Below are 20306 nucleotides of genomic sequence, written 5' to 3'. Positions count from 1 at the left end.
TTTGGATCCATACTTACAAGTGGATCTCCAAGGGCTTTCATTTTCTTTCTTTCTTTCTTTTTTAAATCTTCATTTATCTTATTTATTTTTGCCATATCCTGCAGCATGCAGGATCCCCGACCAGGGATTGAACCTGTGCCCCCTGCAGTGGCAGCTCGGAGTCTTAACCACTGGACCTCCAGGGAAGTCGCTCCAAGGGCTTTTAAACATCTGAAGAGATGCTCAGGCTAACTCACAAGTGACCTAATACAAATTAAAACTACCCTGGAATACACCCTCCCCATGATGATTACAAAGATGGAAAACCCTTTGGTGAGAGTGTGGGGAAACGGGTCCTAGGGTGCGCCTCTGGCGAGAGGGTCAGTATCACAATGTTTGCTTGGAAGGACAATTTGAGGCTATGTCCATGTAAGTACCCTCAGACCTATTTGTAATCCAAATTCTAGAATGTTATCCTGCAGATAAACTGCAGCGACTCACCTTCAAAGGCATTCAAAGGTATTCATGGCTACTTTGTATGAGGCAGGGGGTAAAAACCTAAATTTCCAGGGGCTGTATAGCAGTTTAAATAAATCATGGCCCATTGGGTTGGCAGGGAAGGAAACCCATAGGCCAAATGAAAGAGCCAGGTCGGGCAGAGAATTCCATGCTATTGGGGGTGGGGGGAAGAAACACAAAAGCAGAGCACTTGGGGACTCCCTGGCGGTCCAGTGGTTAAGACTCTGAGCTTCCAGGCACGGGTTTGACCCCTGGTTGAGGGAACTACGATCCTACAAGCCATGCAGCGAGGCAATCAATCAATCAATCAATCAATCAATAGCAGAGCACACAACACGCATCTAAGTGGAGCGTGTGGGACTTCCCTGGTGGTTCGATGGGTAAGACTCCCCGCTCCCAATGCAGGGGGCCCGGGTTCAGTCCCTGGTCAGGGAACTAGATCCCACATGCATGCTGCAACTAAGAAGTCCGTGTGCTGCAACTAAGACCTGGCGCAGCCAAATAAATAAATAAATATTTAAAAATAAATAATAATAAGTGGAGTGTGTCGGGGAGGGTGTCTCTCTCTGCTGGCAGTAGGGTGGACCGGGTGACCCTCCACCAAATGAGAGCATTAGTCTTGATTGACGAGGACCTGACATGCCCACCTTCACCCCAAGGGGGGTCTGTCCGTTCTGAGCCACGGACACCATGCAAGGACAGCCAAGTGCGCCTTTGCCAACATTTTCTCCCTGAGGCCCAATGCTCCCTTTTCTCCAGTTATTGCAGCCAGAACATCCTGCCCATCCTGGGGTTGTGAAATGCCACACATGATGTACCGGGGCAGCTGGTGTGTGCTGCAGGTGCAGGGTACGTGTGACAGAGGACAGAGGCTTTCCGCCAGGGGACACGGGTCCCTGGGGACACTGGAGCTGCTGAGTCAGCCACGGGGCCTGCGGACCCCGAGGAGGGTGACCCACGGGCGGTGATCTGTCAGTCGGCTAACATTGACCCAGAGCGTTTTTAAACATCTCTGCAATCCTGTCTCAGTGTAGGATACTCTGCCGTATAATACTACATTGGAATTTAAATTTCTAACTTCTAACAAGTGTTCATTTCTAACATAAATTTTTTTTTTTGCCGCATCTCCCGGCACTGGGATCTTAGTTCCCCTACCAGAGATTGAACCCACGGCCCCTGCAGTGGAAGCATGGAATCCCAACCACTGGACCGCCTGGAAGTCCCTCTAATATCAATTTAAATCAGTATTTAATCTCTGATTTTGGATTCTATTCCATAGGGCAGGGCTTTTCAGGGTCTGATTCCACCTCAGGTGACACAGAAGACATGGTGGGGCATCGACCCCCAGGGCCCCCATAGGATGGGTGGGGAGGCCCACATTCTGGGCCTTGTTCTTTTCTGACATCGAGAGCATCCCGGGGTTCGGGACAGCCTGCATCCAACTCAGTCTGGTCTACCTCAGCACAAACCTCCCCCCACCTGGAGCCCTAATCGGTTCATGAACCCCACCCGTGTTCTTTGTGCCCCCAGCCCTGGGAATACCCACCCGTGGATGGGATCCACCACAATGGCCCGTGGCTTGGAGCCTTTCTCTTGGAAGAGCGTCTTCCTCTTCACACCCTTGGTGTCAGCCACTGAGACGGTGCCCAGGATGGAGTCAGTCCAGTATATGTTGCTGTGGATCCAATCCACTGCCAGCCCATCGGGGGCCTGGAGATCCTCGCTGATGACAGTGTCGTAGGAAGAGAAGCTGGAGGCTCTGTTGATCTGGGCGCTGAGGGGAGAGGAGGAGAGTGTCAGCTCCAGGGGCCCTCAGTCCACTCAGGGACTGGGGCTGCACGGGGCGGGGCCCAGGCTCACCTGTAGATCTTCCTCTGGGACAGGTCGGACCAGTAGATTCTGTTGCTGGCCACCTCCGTGTCCAGGGCGACCACGTTCTTCAGGTTGGGAATGACGCTGGCGTACTCGCTGCGGTCCAGAGTCATCTTCCTCACTTCGTGGCGGTTGGTGAAGAAGAGGTAGGCGATGGTGCCTGGGGAGCCAGGAAGGGGAGTTCAGGAGAGTGAAAGGGACCCTGGCCTCCACTGTCACCCTGCAGGGTCTGACTGAATCAGGGGAGACACCAGGATGCCTGCCTGGGGTATAAACAAAGTGGTTCTGATGTGGATCGGGGAGGACATGGTAAATGACTCACTTCAAATGCAAACTAACCAGCCCACACCCCACCACATCCTTTATTGGGGTCTCACACTCTTGCCCACTATCCACCTTCCCTAGTCACCCCAGGGACAGGTGCCAGACAACAAGGGCCAGCGTCTATTCCCCAGAGACCACTGAAATTATTCAAACTCGCCTGTTCCTTCCCACAGAAACCACAATAAAGGCTCTCCCACAACCCCGGTTTGGTCTGTTGGCCTCACCATAGCTGAATAATAGTAAAACCTACATTTGAAAACATCTGGGCCCCAGCATTTTACATTGAAGAACGTAAAGATGAAGAAATGATAACAGCAAATGTAAACAAAGTGATTCCTAATGTCAGGGAATTCTGCTTAGTGCTTTTCCTACGTTTTTCTCTCATTGATCCTCACCCTCCTAACAGGCAGTGGCTGTTGTCAACTCCCTGTACAGATAAGGGAATTAAGGCTCAGAGAGAAGTGACTTGCCCAAGGTCACACAGCTAGTGGGTGGTAGAGCTGGGATTCGAACCTGGGTCACTTTGACTCTGGGGGCTGTGCTATAACCATGACATCAATATCCACCAACACACCGAGCCTTCTACAACTGACCCCCCTCAGAATATCCCTTCCCACGACACCATTCCAGCTGGGATGGCATCTGTAGGGACCTGACCCTACAGAATGGGATGAAAATGAAATCTCAAATCCTGGAGGGCTTCACACATGGGGATGTAACAGAGGGAAGCCAGGGAGCTGTCAAAGGGATGATGACTGAGAGGCCCTAGGGGAAACAGCTCTAAAATATTTCTGCAAAACTGGCCCTCATTTGGAATCACACTGCAAGAGCAGAACATGACAGAAGACAAAGGATGTTTGGGTGACCTGTCAACTTCACCAGGACAGCTATGCCTCCAAAACCATGGGATCCCTTGATCTAGGTGATTCTAAGAATTAGTGCATGGTTGCAGTTCTAACCTAAACGTCAGGTAGAAGAAACTCAGTGATTTGTACTATTTTGTTTCATTATGAACAATTATATTTTGGTCTCTTTTCAATGGATTTACTTTTTTTGATATAAGTTCTTTTAGCTGGAGGGGGTGCAGGCTGTTCAGGCCATGGCTTTCCACTTCTTGTGCCCTGAAGCCCCTCACGGGACTGGGGGCTACAAACCATCCCCCACGAGATTGATCTGCGTCTTCACAGAAGTCGGACAGGTGTGGGCAGCTCCCTAGCCCGATTCCTAACTAGGCTGTGGTGTTCACCTACCAGAGGCCTCCGGAGCAGATGGTCTACCCCCGGGTCACTGCAGTCGGTGCAAAGTTCAGATGATAAAATTCCCCACCACATTCGTTCCCCGTCCCGCCGCCTCCCTGCACTCACCCACGGCCTTGCAGGCCTTGGTGAGGGGCTCCAGCTGGAAGCCCTCCTCACACTGGCACTTGTAGCTGCCCTCGAGGTTCACGCAGAGCTGGCTGCAGGCGTCTGGGTCCTGACACTCGTCGATGTCTGCGGGATGGGACACAGAGAGATTTGGGGCATCTTCCCCACGGGGTGCAGATGGAGCCATGGGCTCTGACCAAAGGCCGTGCATCCCAGTGGCAAATGGGGGACAGCTCATCAAATGGGGGATAGCTCATCCCCTCTGGGGAAGACCTCCAGGGCCGGGGACTCTGACCAACAAAATCTTGGAAACAGCCAAGTGTCACCTCTAACAGTGACCCTGACCTCACCATTCACCTCAGGGCACAGCCAGCAGGGTCAAGCTGAGTCAGCTGAGATTTCTTTCTTAATTATTAATCCCCAAAGGCCAGAAGCAAGTCCTCCCTGAGAGCCAAGCCGGCGACAGTTGGCCCGTGCACCTGGCCTCCTACCAGCCCTATACAGAGGGGACGGTGCCCACGCCCACTTAATGGATGGGAAAACTGAGGCTGAGGGCTTGACCTTCCCCATGTCCAGGGAAAGGGCTGGGGCTCGGGAATCACCTTCACATCTGTGCTTGTCCACCAGCTGGAAGCCCTCAGGACACAGGCACTCGTAGCCGATCTTGAGGTCATTGCAGATGTGGGAGCAGCCGCCCTTGTTGTCCAGACACTCGTTGGTCCCTGTGCCAGGTGGGGGATGGGGACCGGTCACACTCTGGCCTCCAGCCACCACTCTCCCGCCACCCTGTGCTATTTCACCGTCATCATTATAATCACCACAATGACTGTGCAGCTGCAGAAGTACCATGACTCCTAAGAGGACTCAGCCACTGTCACATGGGACGCCATGGATGAACCACGAGGATGTTATACTGAGTGAAATAAGCCAGGTATAGAAGGACAAATACTGCACTATTCCACCTCGAGGCCCCTATTGGAGAGTGAAAGGGACCAACTCAGTCTGGTCTACCTCAGGTAGGATGGTGGGTAGGATGGTGGGTGCAGAGGCTGGGGGAGGGGGAGGGGGAGTTAGTGTTTAACGGGGACAGAGTCTCAGTTCTGCAAGATGAAATAGTTCTGGAGATGGATGGTGGTGATGGTTGCACGACAACGTGAATGTACTTAAGACACTATTGAACTTCACTAAAAATGGTTAAGATGGTAAATTTTTATGTTTTTTAAACCGTAATTACAATTTTTTTAATTATAAAAAATAAAAGCCGGGGCTTCCCTGGTGGCGCAGTGGTTGAGAGTCCGCCTGCCGATGCAGGGGACCCAGGTTCATGCCCCGGTCTGAGAGGATCCCACATGCCGTGGGGCGGCTAGGCCCGTGAGCCATGGCCGCTGAGCATGCGCGTCCGGAGCCTGTGCTCCGCAACAGGAGAGGCCACAGCAGTGAGAGGCCCGTGTATCGCAAAAAAAATAAATAAATAAAAGCCACATACAACTTCCTACCGTTACATATATTAACCCATTTAATCCTCCCTACAACCCTAAAGGCAAGGGAACTACAGCTGGGGAAACTGAGGCACGGCCAGATTAAATGACCTGCCCAAGATCACAGCACTGGACTCGAACCCAGGGCACTCGGCTCCAGAATCTATGCTCTTACCCTCTGTACCAGGCATGGGCCAAAGCCAGCCCTCCACCTGCTCTTACACAGCTAAGAAGGGTTTTTACATTTAAAAATAGTTGAAAAGAAAAATAAGAATCGAAAGCAAAATGGTATTTCATGAAAAAGTTCTATGAAATTCAAGTTTCTGTATCCATAATAAAAGATTCCTTGGAGCACGGCCCCAAGCATTCATATGCACGTGTATGCATTTGTTTGGCTGCTTTTCTGCTACAATGGCCAAGTTGAAGAGCTGTGACACAGACCTTATGGCCTATAAAGTCCAAAATATGGGTCATAGCACTGCTAAAACTACACGCATTGCATCATTTGATCCCCAGCAGCCCTAGGATGTGGGAGCAGTTACTGTCCCATTTTACAGCTGGGAAAACTAAGGCTTAGAAGGCAATCCACTTATCCCCAGCACCCCCTCCACCATCTGTCTCACCCCACAGCACTTGTGGGCCTGGGTGGGCCAGCCCCTCGCAGCACCGCAGCACCCACGTCTGGGTCCCACCCCTGCTCTGCCAGCTGCCCGCACCCCAGGGCTCACCGCACTCCTTGAGGGGTTCGTCCGACCAGTCTCGGCAGTCCCTGACTGAGTTGCACACTTTGTCCAGGGAGATGCACTCGCCGCTTTGGCACTTGAACTTGTTGGGTCCCTCACACAGAGTCACTATGAGAGCCACAGAGGAGGATCAGGTGCTTCTGAACAGCAGGAGCCCACTTAGTGCTTTTTATTAATATGATAGCTTATTCATGCAAGAATAGATGCAAACGTATTTGGTAATAAAACAGAATAATTATTGAACACCTGTGAAGCCTCCACTCAGCTTAAGAATTAGAATGTCACCAAGAGCAGGGGCTGGGAAACTCTGGCCCACTGCCTGTTGGTTTAAATAAAGTTTTATTGGCACACAGCCCTGCCCATTCATTTACATACCGTCAGCGGTGGATTTCACGCTATAATAGCAGAGTCCAGTAGTTGTAATTGAGACTATGGCCCACAAAGCTGAAAATACTTACTATCTGGCCTGTACCATTGGGCCCTGACAGAGACTATTATAGTGGTCTTTGCCATCCCTTCCCCCTACTCTCTGCTACCCCCAGAGGTAATGATAGTCTTGAATTATGGGTTTACCATTTCCTTATTTTTTCATTAATCATTCTATCAAACATGTATGAATGAACAATATATTGTTGAATTTTGCTTGTTTTTGAGTATGATATAATAACTGTACCCAGTAAATTCCTACAACTTCCTTCTTGCTCCCAACCACAAGGTTATGAGGTTTGCCTGGGCTGCAGACAAGGGCTGTAGCCTCATTTTCTCAGCTGTATGGTATTCCACTATGTGCCATTTAAAATTATTTCCATATACCCCTGTTCACAGCAGCACTATTCACAACAGCCAAGGGGTGGAAGCAACCCAAGTATCCATCCACAGATGACTGGATAAACAGAATGTGGTCCATCCATACAATAGAATGTTATTCAGCCTGAAAAAGGGAGGAAATTCTAACACCTGCTACAACATGGATGTACATTGAAGACATCATGCTCAGTGAAATAAGCCAGTCACACAAAGACAAATACTGTGTGATTCCACTTACATGAGGTCCCTAGAGGAGTCAAATTCATAGAGACAGAAAGTAGAATGGTGGGTGCCAGGGGCTGGGGGAGGGAGAGGGGGAGTGAGTGTTTCACGAGGACAGAGTTTCAATTTGGGAAGATGAAAAGAGTTCTGGCAATGGATGGTAGTGACGGTTACTTAGCACTACTGAACTTGACCCTTAAAAATGGCTAAGATAAAAAAAAAAAGGTTAAGATGGTAAATTTTATGTTATAGGTATTTTACCACAATTGAAAACACATTTTGGGACTTCCTGGGTGGCACAGTGGTTAAGAATCCACCTGCCAGGCTTCCCTGGTGGCGCAGTGGTTGAGAGTCCGCCTGCCGATGCACGGGACACAGGTTCATGCCCCGGTCCGGGAAGATCCCACATGCCGCGGAGCGGCTGGGCCCGTGAGCCATGGCCGCTGAGCCTGCGCGTCCGGAGCCTGTGCTCCACAACGGGAGAGGCCACAACAGTGAGAGGCCCGCATACAGCAAAAAAAAAAAAAAAAAAAGAATCCACCTGCCAATGCAGGGAACATGGGTTCAATCCCTGGTCTGGGAAGATCCCACATGCTGCGGAGCAGCTAAGCCTGCGAGCCACAGCTACTGAACCTGTGCTCTAGAGCCTGTGAGCCGCAACTACTGAGCCCCTGTGCCATAACTACAGAAGCCAGTGCACCTAGAGCCCATGGTCCGCAACAAGAGAGGCCTCCGTAATGAGAAGCCTGCGCACCACAACAAAGAGTAGCCCCCACTGGCTGCAACTAGAGAAAGCCCACGCACAGCAACGAAGATCCAATGCAGCCATAAATAAATAAATAGATAGATAAATAAACGAATACGTATATATATTTTTAATTAATTCTACTGCTGATGAACATTTGGGTTTCTTCCAGTGTTCTGCTGTTAGGACAGTGCTGCTCTGCCTGTTCTAGAGCTTCTCTCCCAGTGCAAGTTTCCCAGAAGCGGAACTGCTATGTTGTAAATTCAGCAAAGTGCTTTACATGGAATCGTACTGTGCATGTAACTCTGAGCTCAGGGACATGAGCTCTGTACACTCTGACCTCATTAAATCTCACAGTCCTGAAGTAGGTGCTTACATTTTGCCCATTTGGCAGATAAGTGGACGTGAGGCTCAGAGAGGTCAAGTAACTTGCCCAAGGACACACAGGAGGCTCCTCACTTGTCTGGGATGCACCATGCTCATCCCCCTACATCTCCCCATGGCCCTGGACCCTGGCGGGACAGAGCTTACCATTGATGCAGCCCAGCTCGTCGCTCAGGTCCTTACAGTCATACTCCCTGTCGCACTGCCGGCTGCCGTGGATGCAGGTCCCATCCGAGCACTGGAACTCGTCAGGCCGGCAGGTGGCCACGGCTGGGAAAGACAGAGCCAGGTGTGGAAAATAAGAAAGTGGGCAGGAAAGCACCCTAACACAACCGTTTTCTTAGACTTTTCTCCAGTCTGTCCTCGTATGCAGGAAATTCATTAAAAAGCTGGCAGACCAACAGGCCATTCTCTGCAGAAAAGCAGTGATGTGGTCCCAACCCAGACAGAGGCACGGCCAGGTAAGCTATGATAAATCATATCAATACCACTGAGTATCATACAGCCCTTCAAATGACTCACACTGCAAACGTAAAACATGTTTCAGTTGACACCTAAAAAGGCCATTACAATGAAATCTTGGCGGACACACGTGATGACTAGAATAGGGTCATTCTAACCACGGTCTGGACCTTGACCTCCAACAGGTTTTTGCTTTACCCTAATTCATTAAGCTCTAAGCTTAAGTTTTCTGCACTTTCCCATGGGTTACATTTCACTATCAAAATGTTTACAATTTGAAAATTCGATTTCAGGAGGTCAGTGAAAAAAGATGATAAATCTATGGGCAGAATGATCCTCCCCATCCACCTTTTTAAAAATATGCAAATGGACTTCCCTGGTGGCGCAGTGGTTGAGAGTCCGCCTGCCGATGCAGGGGACACAGGTTCGTGCCCCGGTCCGGGAAGATCCCACATGCCGCGGAGCGGCTGGGCCCGTGAGCCATGGCCGCTGAGCCTGCGCGTCCGGAGCCTGTGCTCCGCAACGGGAGAGGCCACAACAGTGAGTGGCACGTGTACCGCAAAAAAATATATATAAAATAAATAAAATAAAATAAAAATATGCAAATGTCTGGAGCTCGTTATTTTCAAGTGGATACTTGCTCTGCTGTGACCTAGGTAAAAGAGGAGAATGATCCTATTTTTTGTGTCGCTTTGTGTATTTAGAATGATCCTATTTTTAAGCCCTGTGTATATCTTTGCATTAAGGAAAAAAATACAACTGAACATAACTCTCGCAAAACATGCTCTCTGATGAGAGTTCACATGGTGGGGTGATCAGGGATGGGTTCGGGTTCACAGGTGTGTGTCCTCAGAGGGTTACTCTGCCTTTCTGTGCCTCAGTCTCCTCATCTGTAAAGAATGAGGGAAGCGTGCTCTCACAAGTCATGGGGATTAAATGAGTTTGTGTTCAGTTTTATTTGTTTATTTACTTATTTATTTTTTATTTTTGGCCTCGCCGTGGGGCTTGTGGGATCTTAGTTCCCCAACCAGGGATTGAACCCCGGCCCTTGGCAGTGAAAGAGCGGAGTCCTAACCACTGGACTGCCAGGGTGTTCAGTTTTAGAACCGATCGATCACATACAAAGTCTTCAACTGTTTTGTTTTGCCTTATTTATTTTTTGGCTGCGCCAGGTCTTAGTTGTGGCATGTGGGATCTTCACTGCCGCAGGTGGGATCATGCGGGATCTTCATTGCAACATGTGGGGTCTTTAGTTGCGGCATGCAGGATCTAGTTCCCTGTCCAGGGACTGAACCCGGCCGGGTGCACTGGACTCCACATGCTGGAAGTCCCTTCAATCGTTTTTAAAAGGTGTAAGAAGTTTTTAAAAAGTCTAATTACGGGACTTCCCTGGCAGTCCAGTGGTTGAGACTCCACGCTTCAAATGCAGGGGGCACAGGTTCGATCCCTGGTTGGGGACTAAGATCCCGCATGCCATGTGGGGCAGCCAAAAAGGAAAGAAATAATAATAAAAAAATAAAAAATAAAATGTCTAATTACACCTATACAGCGATTGCAACTCTGAACACTGTGCACGTGGGCAAAGATGCCAAAGAAACAGAAAGATGAAAACGACCTACATCACTAGCCGTGCAAGAACGGCCCTGATTCAGGGTGCACTGACTCGGGGCCACGTCTTCATCACAGTCGCCACTAACCACCTGTGGCTATTTAAGTTTCAATGAGTTAAAATGAAGGCAACCTAAGAATTCCATCTTTCAGTGGCATCAGCTACACTGGCCAGCACTCGTGCACTGGGCAGCATCACAGCAAGTTCGATTGGATGGCACTGGATTCTAACCGAGGCCCGCAAAGGCCGATGCTGTTGCCCCATCTGCAGGGGAGGAGACCACAGCACAGTGGTCCCTGGCCAAAGGTCACACAGCACAGATGACACCAGCCAGGCCCGGAGCCCAGGATCCTTTCTGGACCCAAATTATACTGCAGGTTGCAGTTTGCTCCCCTGGGCAAAAGAGATTAATTAAATAGGTGTTCCAGACTGAGCACTCTTTGGAGGATAGCTTGTCCTCCATGTGACTGGAAAGACTCGAACATGAAATGGGACCGATTTTCTTGCTATGAGATGTGAAACCATTCAACCACCTAAAGGCACTGCCCCTGCCCCGACTTGGGGGAGCCTGGGGACAGATGAGGGGACCCGTCCGGTGCCCCTACCACAGTTCTCCTCGTCAGACTTGTCCTTGCAGTCGGGGTCGTGGTCGCAGTGCCAGCTGGAGTGGATGCATTCGCCGCTGCGACAATGGAACTCGAGGGCCGAGCAGGGGTTGTTGCCCTGTGCAGGGTCCGACGGCTGGGGGCTCCCACAGTGCTGCGGCCACTCGTCCGAGCCATCTTCGCAGTCGGGGTCGCCGTCGCAGGCCCAGAGCTCGGGGATGCAGGTGGCACTGTTGCACTGGAAGCTGGCAGGGCCGCAGGTGGGCGCAGGGCAGGACACCTCGTCTGAGCCATCTAAGCAGTCCAGGTCCGAGTCGCAGACAAACTTCGGGGCGATGCACTTGCCGTCATTGCAGCGGAACTCGTCCTGGGAGCACGTCTTGGGGGCTGCGGGGACGGACGGGAGACGACAGCCCAGTCAGCAGGGAGCCTCCCACCACATCCTGACACAAGCCCATTGCACAGATGCAGACACTGAGCCGAGGAGAGGCCAGAGCCCAGTGGTCAGGAGCTCAAGGCAGTGGTCAGGAACCCTGAACACGGAACCGCTGCCCTGGCCGGAAGACTGTCCAGCTCCTGGGCCCCCTCTGTGCTTCAGTTCCCTCATCTGTTCATGTCTTAAGGCATTGCTGAGGACTTGGGGTATAAAGCTCTCACGTTGGGCTGGGTACATGGGAAGCAGTATGAGTCTGCACAAGGGACTTCCCTGGTGGTCCAGTGGTAAAGAATCCACCTTCCAATGCAGGAGATGCGGGTTCAATCACTGGTTGGGGAACTGAGATCCCGCATGCCGGAGCGGGGGCAACTAAACCCCCGCACCACAACTACTGAGTTCGTGAGCCTCAACTAGAGAGCCTGTGTGCTGCAAACTACGGAGCCCACGCACTCTGGAGTCCGCCTGCCACAAGTAGAGAGAGAAAACCCACACGCCACAACTAGAGAGAAGCCTGTGCCCTACAACTACAGAGAAAGAAGCCCCAGCGAGGAAATGAAAGATCCCACATGCTTCAACAAAGATCCTGCATGCCTCAACTAATACCCAATGCAGTCAAAAAAATAGTGTGCACAGGGAATATAGTCAATATCATATAATAAATTATAATGGAAAAGAATATGAAGAAGAATATATGGGGGCTTCCCTGGTGGCGCAGTGGTTGAGAGTCTGCCTGCCACTGCAGGGGACATGGTTCGAGCCCTGGTCTGGGAAGATCCCACATGCCGTGGAGCAACAAAGCCTGTGCACCACAACTACTGAGCCTGTGCTCTAGAGCCTGCAAGCCACAACTATGGAAGCCCACATGCCTAGAGCCTGTGCTTTGCAACAAGAGAAGCCACTGCAATGAGAAGCCCACACTCCGCAACGAAGAGTAGCCCCTGCACGCCACAACTAGAGAAAGCCTGCGCCCAGCAACGAAGACCCAACGCAGCCAAAAATAAATAAATAAATAAATAAATTTTATTAAAATGTTCCCCAGGGAGCTGTTTCATCAGATGACCACTAACCAAGGTTAGACGTGCATTTCTAAGGTAAATATAAGCAAACACTCACTTTTTGGGTCTTATGGCTTGTGGGATCTCAGTTCCCCGACTAGGGATTGAACCCTAGCCATGGCAGTGAAAGCCCAGAATCCTAACCACCTGGCCACCAGGGAACTCCCTGTTTTTAGTTTTTTTTAAGACTCTCTTAAGGGTTTCCATATTTTGTGAACTTGAAGATTTGATGTGATCTCAGTTATTTAAATTTTCCCCAGGATTTTTTGTTTTTTGTTTTTTAAAGGGCCTTATTTTGTTAAAAAAAAAAAAAAAACCTATGCAATTGAAAATGAAATTATAAACAATGAATAAAATCAAAGAGACAAGACAGAACCAGCTGCAAAGTGCCTTCCCCTCCAAGACTCTCGGCCTGTTTCTTCACAGAACCCTCAGTTTGGGGAACAAACTCCGACCTTAGCCAGGAACCCGGTCAGGTCACTTGGACTAAGCCAGGACCCACGGGCCACCAGGCCAGTGACCCCACTTACGACAGCCTTCCTCGTCTGAGCCGTTCTCGCAGTCCAGCTGGCCGTCGCATCTCCAGGACTCAGGAATGCAGCGATTGACATGGCCCCCACAGTTGAAGTCCCCCGTCTTGCAGGTGACAGACACTATGGGAGAAACAGGATTCAGCCTTAACCCAGAGGGAAGACCAACCTGCCTCGCCAGTCCGAGCTTTGCAAGGGAAAAACCCAGAGTTTTCTGACAGGGAGTGCCGAGCCCACTTTTCTGAGTCAAAATGAAGGACATTTAATGGAGCTTGTTTAAAATTAGAAGCTAGGTGCTGCAAAGGTTTTGGAACGAGATGGAGGTGGTGGTTGTACCGCACTGTGAATGTATTCATGCTACTGAACTTTACTTTTTTTACTTTTTAAATTTTTTTGGCTTTTTAAAAATTGAAGTATAGTTGATTTACAATGTTGTGTTAGTTTCAGGTGTACAGCAAAGTGATTCATATATACATATATATTCTTTTCCATTACGGTTTATCACAGGATATTAAATATAGTTCCCCTGTGCTATACAGTAGGACCTTGTTGTTAATCTATTTTTTATATAGCAGTGTGTATATGTTAATCGCAAACGTCTAATTTATCCCTACCCCTCCGTCTCAAACTGATCACTTGAAAATGGCTAATTTCTGTTATGTGAATTTCACCTCGATTTACAAAAAAAAAAAAAAAAAAGAGGCTTTAAAGGAAAGTTTCAGTTCCAGTAATATCTTCTCTCTCCATTTCCCAATTCACAGCTGAATACATCAATACACTGGCCAATTTCCACCGAGTCTGTCATCCAGTATCATCAAATCACTTTGCTGTACAGCAGAAATGTTTATTTATTTATTTTTAAAAAAGTGTTTTTTGTTGTGTCATGGCTTGCGGGGATCCCCAAAGAGGGATCCAACACCGGCCCCCTGCAGTGGAAGTGTGGAGTCGTAACCACTGGGCCGCCAGGGAAATCCCTGTACAGCAGAAATTAACACAACGTTGTAAATCAACTATACTTAAATTTTAAAAAAAGAGTGAAAAAAAAGGTTAGGACGCGTATCACGCCCAAAGGGGACTCACTGCACGTCTCCTGGGACTCATCGGAGCCATCCTGGCACTCAGCGCTCCCGTCGCAAACCCACTTGTAGGAGATGCACATCCCATCTCGGCACTGGAACTCATTTCTCCCACATTTGTCTTCCACTGAGAGAGAAAGAAAGGAGAAGGAAGGATCAGGGTCAGGATTAGAAACGACCATGCTCCCTGTGTCTATTTCCTGCCAACTGAAGAACGAACCAGAAATACAACCTTGCTATAACAGTCAAGTTCCCAGGAAATGAAACACGCACAACAAATTAAATTTCATGAACTGAAATGTAAGTATTGTGGAGGATGCAAATAACACATCCAAAAGAGAGATTTGTCCCCAATATGAGATTTTGGCATCATGGTTGTTGAGTCCAAAGTATGGATCCATTGGTCTATGGGAATAAAATATTAGAAACTGGGTGTACATTAACAAAGAAAAGAAAATTATTTCGCATATTACAAATCTGTATTGGAAACAGTACCAAGGAAAATTGAGGCTGTAAAAGCATTAAGCTGGAGGAAAACTTGAAAAGCTTTCTCCAGTAGGTAGAAAGGAACTATAAAGAGATAAAAATTATGAGAAATTATTAATGTAGAGGTCAGTGAGCAGAGATCCAGCAGAAAAGATAATCATATAACTAAAAGTCAGATCAAAAGAAATGGGACAGACACAGTAACAAAAGATCTAATCAACAGAAAACTTTCCTTAGGAAAACGAAGACTTGGATTTTGAGATAAAAATGAGGACAGCGGCTTCCCTGGTGGTGCAGTGGTTGAGAGTCCGCCTGCCGATGCAGGGGACGCGGGTTCGTGCGCCGGTCCGGGAAGATCCCACATGCCGCGGAGCGGCTGGGCCCGTGAGCCACGGCCGCTGAGCCTGTGCGTCCGGAGCCTGTGCTCCGCAACGGGAGAGGCCACAACTGTGAGAGGCCCGCGTACCGCAAAAAAAAAAAAAAAAAAAATGAGGACAAAGTAAGTGTTTGGGAAGTTTTCTAAAATATATGATTTTTGCACTTTGGAAAAGAGAACAAAATAATATTGACTGCATTTAGTTTTAGATATCATGCTTTGATTTAGAATGCATTGTTATGTGTGAACTACGATCAAAGCAAACTTTTATTGGTTGGTAAAACCTGGTACTAATCCTTTAATCTCTAAATATAAACTTTGATCCCCTTTGTAATCTAAAGTAATGCGGCCAATAAAAATTATGATCTGGTTCATCTCAGGATAAGGAAATAAGATCAAAAAAAAAAAAAGAAGCTAGCAGGATTTTCCTGATTAGTCAGATGTTCTGAAGGCAAATGGTATGTAAAATAGAAGTTTTAACTGATGGCTACATTTCTTATATTTTTCATTACCTTTGTAAGAAGATTAAGAATGTCTTTTCTTTTATTAATTTATTTTGAATGTTAGCCGTAACCAAATCAAGAGTTTAATGGTTTGTGCAAAACTTATTCATGAGCTCATCTTGCACAAAGGCAATTAATGGATGCATTGTCTGGGAGAAAACTCCAGACAAAAAGAACAGAAGACAGTAGATCCTTTAATGATTCTTCTCATGGGAGAAGTCTCTCCTTCCTTCATTCTGGATATGGGAGAAGAAGATTCAAGATCTTACACACTTTGGGGCTTTTTATGTATTTAGATTTTTTTTGCTTTGATATTCTCTTTAAACACCCAAAATTTGTTTTTATCCATGGTGGTATTGCCTAGAAAATGTGAATCATCTACACTTAGTCTAGTAAACGGTTACAGGTAAATTAAAATTTTGTTGCCTGGAAAAGAAAAAAAAAAAAAAAAAGAATTTCCATTAATAATTCTTTAGCTCTGAGACTACTGAAGAATGTTTCCAAGTATCTGTTCTCCTCCTCCTTCTCCATATTATTAAGACCTTCAAGTTTTAGCTGGGCACACGACCCAAAAGAGGATCTATAATTTCCCAATTTTCCTTGCAGCTAGGTGTGGCCATGGGACTGAGTTTAAGCTAATGAGCTGTGAGTGGATGTAAATGTGCAAACTTCCCGACCTTAGATGGCAGCATTGACAAGTTTATTCCTATTTTTTTTAAGTCTTTACTGAATTTGTTACAATAATGCTTCTGTTTTATGTTTTGGTCACGAGGCATGTGGGATCCTAGCTCCGCGACCAGGAATTGAACCCACACCCCCTGCACTGGAAGGCAAAGTCTTAACCACTGGACCACCAGGGAAGTCCCATGTTTATTCCTATTAATGAGCATTTTGCCCCTCCTACCCTCAACGTACAAGATAAAAAGAGACCTAATCAGATATGATAGAAGGTCAAGCCAAAAAAAAATCAAAATGATCAAGGACACCCTTTGAAATGTGGCCTTCTGTGCCCAATTGCTAATGATTAACCTTGCCCTTAATACTCAGCCATAAAAAAGAATGAAATAATGCCACTTGCAGCAACATGGATGGACCTAGAGGTTATCATACTAAGTGAAGTAAACCAGACAGAGAAAAACAAATATCATACAATATTGCTTATATGTGGAATCTTAAAAAAAAAGATACAAATGAACTTATTTACAAAACAGAAAGAGACCCATAGACACAGAGAACAGTCTTATGGTTACCAAAGAGGAAAGGGGTGAGGGACAGATAAATTAGGAGGTTGAGATTAACATACACACACTACTATATATAAAATAGATAACCAACAAGGACCTACTGTATAGCACAGGGAACTATACACCTAATATCTTGTAATAATCTATAAGAGAAAAGAAATTGAAAAAGAATCTGAATCACTTTTGCAAAAAAACACTTGCTCTGACTACATCATGATTTCAGATTTTAACTAACTATAGTAGGAAGCCATCACGAATAACAAGATATTTTTAAATGTTGTGTGTCTGATTTATAATCTCACCTTTTTAACATTTCTGCTTTTCTGTATATTTATGGTTTGTAAGGTACATCATACACTAGTACAGTATATGATAAATAATTATATTAGGGAGAACTTCCTCAAAATTTTTTTAACCAATGAGGGTATGCGATTAAAAGAGTTGGGAGACCAACTGGTTAAGACTAGGATCAAAGACTTTAGGGCCCAAATGTGATGTGAAATACTGGATTGGATCTTGGAAGAGGAAAGGGTCATTAAAGAAAAAAATGGATGAAATCCAAAGAAAGTCTGGAATTCATAGTAATATACAAATGTTAATCTCTTAGTTTTGACATGTACTGTAGTATGTAAGACGTTAATATTGGGGGAAAATGTATGAGGGGTATGAGAATTCTCTGTAATATCTTTGCAACTTTTTTTACATTGAATATAATCCCAAAATAAGAAGGTAATTTTTTTCCCAAGTCATTGAGGTGAAAGATGACATACATTAGATGACTGCAGTTCGTTCTTTCTTTCTTTCTTTCTTCCTTTGTTTCTTTCTTCCTTCCTTCCTACCTTTCTTCATTAAATATTTTTGGCTGTGTTGGGTCTTCATTGCTGTGTGCGGGCTTTCTCTAGTTGCAGCGAGCGGGGGCTGCTCTTCGATGTGGTGCATGGGCTTCTCATTGCGGTGGCTTCTCTTGTTGCGGAGCACAGACTCTAGGCATGCAGGCTCAGTAGTTGTGACCCCCGGGCTTAGTTGCTCCGTGGCATGTGGGATTGTCCCGGGCCAGGGATCGAACCCGTGTCCCCTGCACTGGCAGGAGGATTCTTAACCACTGTGCCACCAGGGAAGTCCCCACTGCAGTTCCTTAAAATGAACAATGAATGTGAATAAAGACTTGGGGAGCATCAGTGGGGAAAAAAGTCTTTAGGGCTGGAAGGCATGTGAAAGCCAGACCTTATCATGATGAAGGAAGAGCTATGAGTCTCCAACTCATCCCATTCTTGGCCAAAATGGAAGTGTGGTCTCCATCTAAGTTAAAGTCAAGACATAAGGTGGCAGAGAGGTGAAGGTGGCCCACAGCCGGAAGGGAACAAAAGAACATGCCTGGATACTTCTTTTCCAAGCTCACGGATGTATGGCCGGTGTTCCCTACACACATCCCATTTCCTTTCACACACACCCATCTGCAAGACATCTGTTTTCCCCATAAAATGCCATCCTGAAACCTCTATAAACAAGGAAGAGGGAGGCCCTGAGGTCACCAGATTTCACCAACTGTCCCCACTCCAAAGCAGTGTGAATTACAGTCTTATGGAAATGGCATTCTCTGCCTCCGTACTGGATCTGGTAAAAATTTCACAACCTCAGATCCCAAATCCCTGCAGTTCCCTCTACTGCAAAGCCCCCTCCCAACTCCCACCTGTTTGTTTGGCTAACAGTTCAACTTTGAATACTTATTTATTTATTTTATTATTTATTTATGTATTTTGGCTTTGCCAGGTCTGAGTTGTGGCATGCAGGACCTTTTAGTTGCAGCATGAGGGCTTCTTAGTTGCAGCATGCGGGATCTAGTTCCCTGACCAGGGATTGAACCTGGGCCCCCTTCATTGGGATTGCCGAGTCTTACCCGCTGAACTACCAGGGAAGTCCCTAACAGTTCAACTTTGAAGCTGATCTTCCCCAAAACTGGGTTTGGCACCGCCGCGAGCCCCTAAAACACCCATTTCTCACTCCTAACACACAGTATCGAAAGCACCTGTTTATTGTGTATCCCCCAGCCTAGACTTAAACTCCTTGAGAGTAAGGAATGTCTTTTTCATCGTTTCAGCATGAAACCATCAGAGCCCAAGGCCTGACACAGTCACAGTAAGATTTGTTCAATAGGTATGCCAAAAATCAGGGCCGGGTCCATCACCTTTGCCGGGGAAAGATTTTGGAAAAGTGGAACTCTTCCACATTCCACCTCTTAGGAGGGCAACAGGGCAGAATCTGTCAAAATTTAAAGTGCAAAGTCCCTGGGACCCAGAAGAAATATTAACACAGGTGTATAACAATGTCAAGTTCAAAAGAGGTCCAAAGCTTTTTCTGTTTGTTTATTTTGGCAGTGCCCGGCGGCATGCGTGATCTTACTTCCCCCACCAGGGATCGAACCCATGCCCCCTGCAGTGGAAGCTCAGCGTCCTAACCACTGGACCGCCAGGGTAGTCCCTAAAACTTTTCTTATAATAGAGAAAAGGGGGGAACAATTGGTGGTATTATTTATTTATGTATTTAATTTATTTTTGGCTGCATTGGGTCTTCATTGCTGTGTGAGTGCTTTCTCTAGTTGCTGCGAGTGGGGGCTACTCTTCGTTGCGGTGCACGGGCTTCTCATTGTGGTGACTTCTCTTGTTGCGGAGCACAGGCTCTAGGTGTGCAGGCTTCAGTACTTGTGGCACACGGGCTCTAGAGCGCAGGCTCAGTAGTTGTGGCATACAGACTTAATTGCTCCGTGGCATGTGGGATCTTCCCTGACCAGGGCGCGAACCGGTGTCCCCTGCATTGGCAGGAGGATTCTTAACCACTGCGTCACCAGGGAAGCCCAGTGGTATTTTAAAATATGACCACAAATTCCATGACACTCCCTCCAAAAGGTGAGCCTAATTCCCCATGCCTGGCGTGTACTCAGGACTTGTTTCTAATATATAGAAAAAGGCAGACGTGATGAGGTGTGCCTTCTGACCCTACATCATGAAGCCACCGCAGCCTCCTCCAGAATCTTTTGGATTGCTTACTCTGGGGGAAGCCCTTTGCACACGCTGAGGTGCTCCATGCAGTGAGTGCCTGAGGCCTTCTGGGAAAAGCCACTGAGGACACCATCTTGGAAGGGAAGCTTCAGCCCCCATAGAGCCCTCAGATGACTGCAGCCCCTGCAAATATATTTTTTCCTGGGGTATCTAGATGGCAACTTCATGTGAGATCCTGAGCCAGAACCATCTGGCTATGCTGCTTCCAAATTCCTGACCCACAGAAACTTGGAGATAATAAATGTGTATTGTTTTCAGCCACTAAGTTTTGGGGTAATTTGATATGCAATAGATAATTAATACATAATCTAATTTAAGAAGGTATGCCTATATTCAAATGGAACTATGTAGCCACACATGCAAAATCGATACCTAATTATAATGCAGATCCTTCAGAGGCACTGAAAAAGGTGATGTCAATCATCCTACGT

The 20306-nt window shown here is 47.2% G+C and overlaps 1 protein-coding gene across 3 annotated transcripts in view; it reads right to left on the bottom strand.

The window, feature by feature from the left end:
- LDLR (low density lipoprotein receptor) overlaps positions 1-20306 on the bottom strand; it is a 35271-nt gene that overhangs the window by 9902 nt on the left and 5063 nt on the right. For 2 of the 3 annotated variants that reach the window (XM_029216933.1, XM_029216932.1), the window contains exons 2-10: positions 14215-14337; positions 13135-13257; positions 11114-11500; positions 8585-8707; positions 6265-6387; positions 4661-4780; positions 4059-4184; positions 2359-2530; positions 2045-2272 (exon numbers count right to left, since the gene is read on the bottom strand). In XM_029216933.1, coding sequence (XP_029072766.1) covers positions 2045-2272; positions 2359-2530; positions 4059-4184; positions 4661-4780; positions 6265-6387; positions 8585-8707; positions 11114-11500; positions 13135-13257; positions 14215-14337 — 1525 coding nt within the window. Of the gene's footprint in view, positions 1-2044; positions 2273-2358; positions 2531-4058; positions 4185-4660; positions 4781-6264; positions 6388-8584; positions 8708-11113; positions 11501-13134; positions 13258-14214; positions 14338-17589; positions 17726-20306 lie in introns of those variants that run through there. The other variant, XM_029216934.1, reaches the window with a different exon arrangement.

This window comes from Monodon monoceros, unplaced genomic scaffold, assembly GCF_005190385.1.
Source record: "Monodon monoceros isolate NGI ecotype Baffin Bay Population unplaced genomic scaffold, NGI_Narwhal_1 Super_Scaffold_12, whole genome shotgun sequence".
Classification (NCBI taxonomy): Eukaryota; Metazoa; Chordata; class Mammalia; order Artiodactyla; family Monodontidae; genus Monodon; species Monodon monoceros.
Note: the sequence above shows the minus strand (reverse complement) of the source record. Positions and strands in the feature narration are given on the sequence as shown.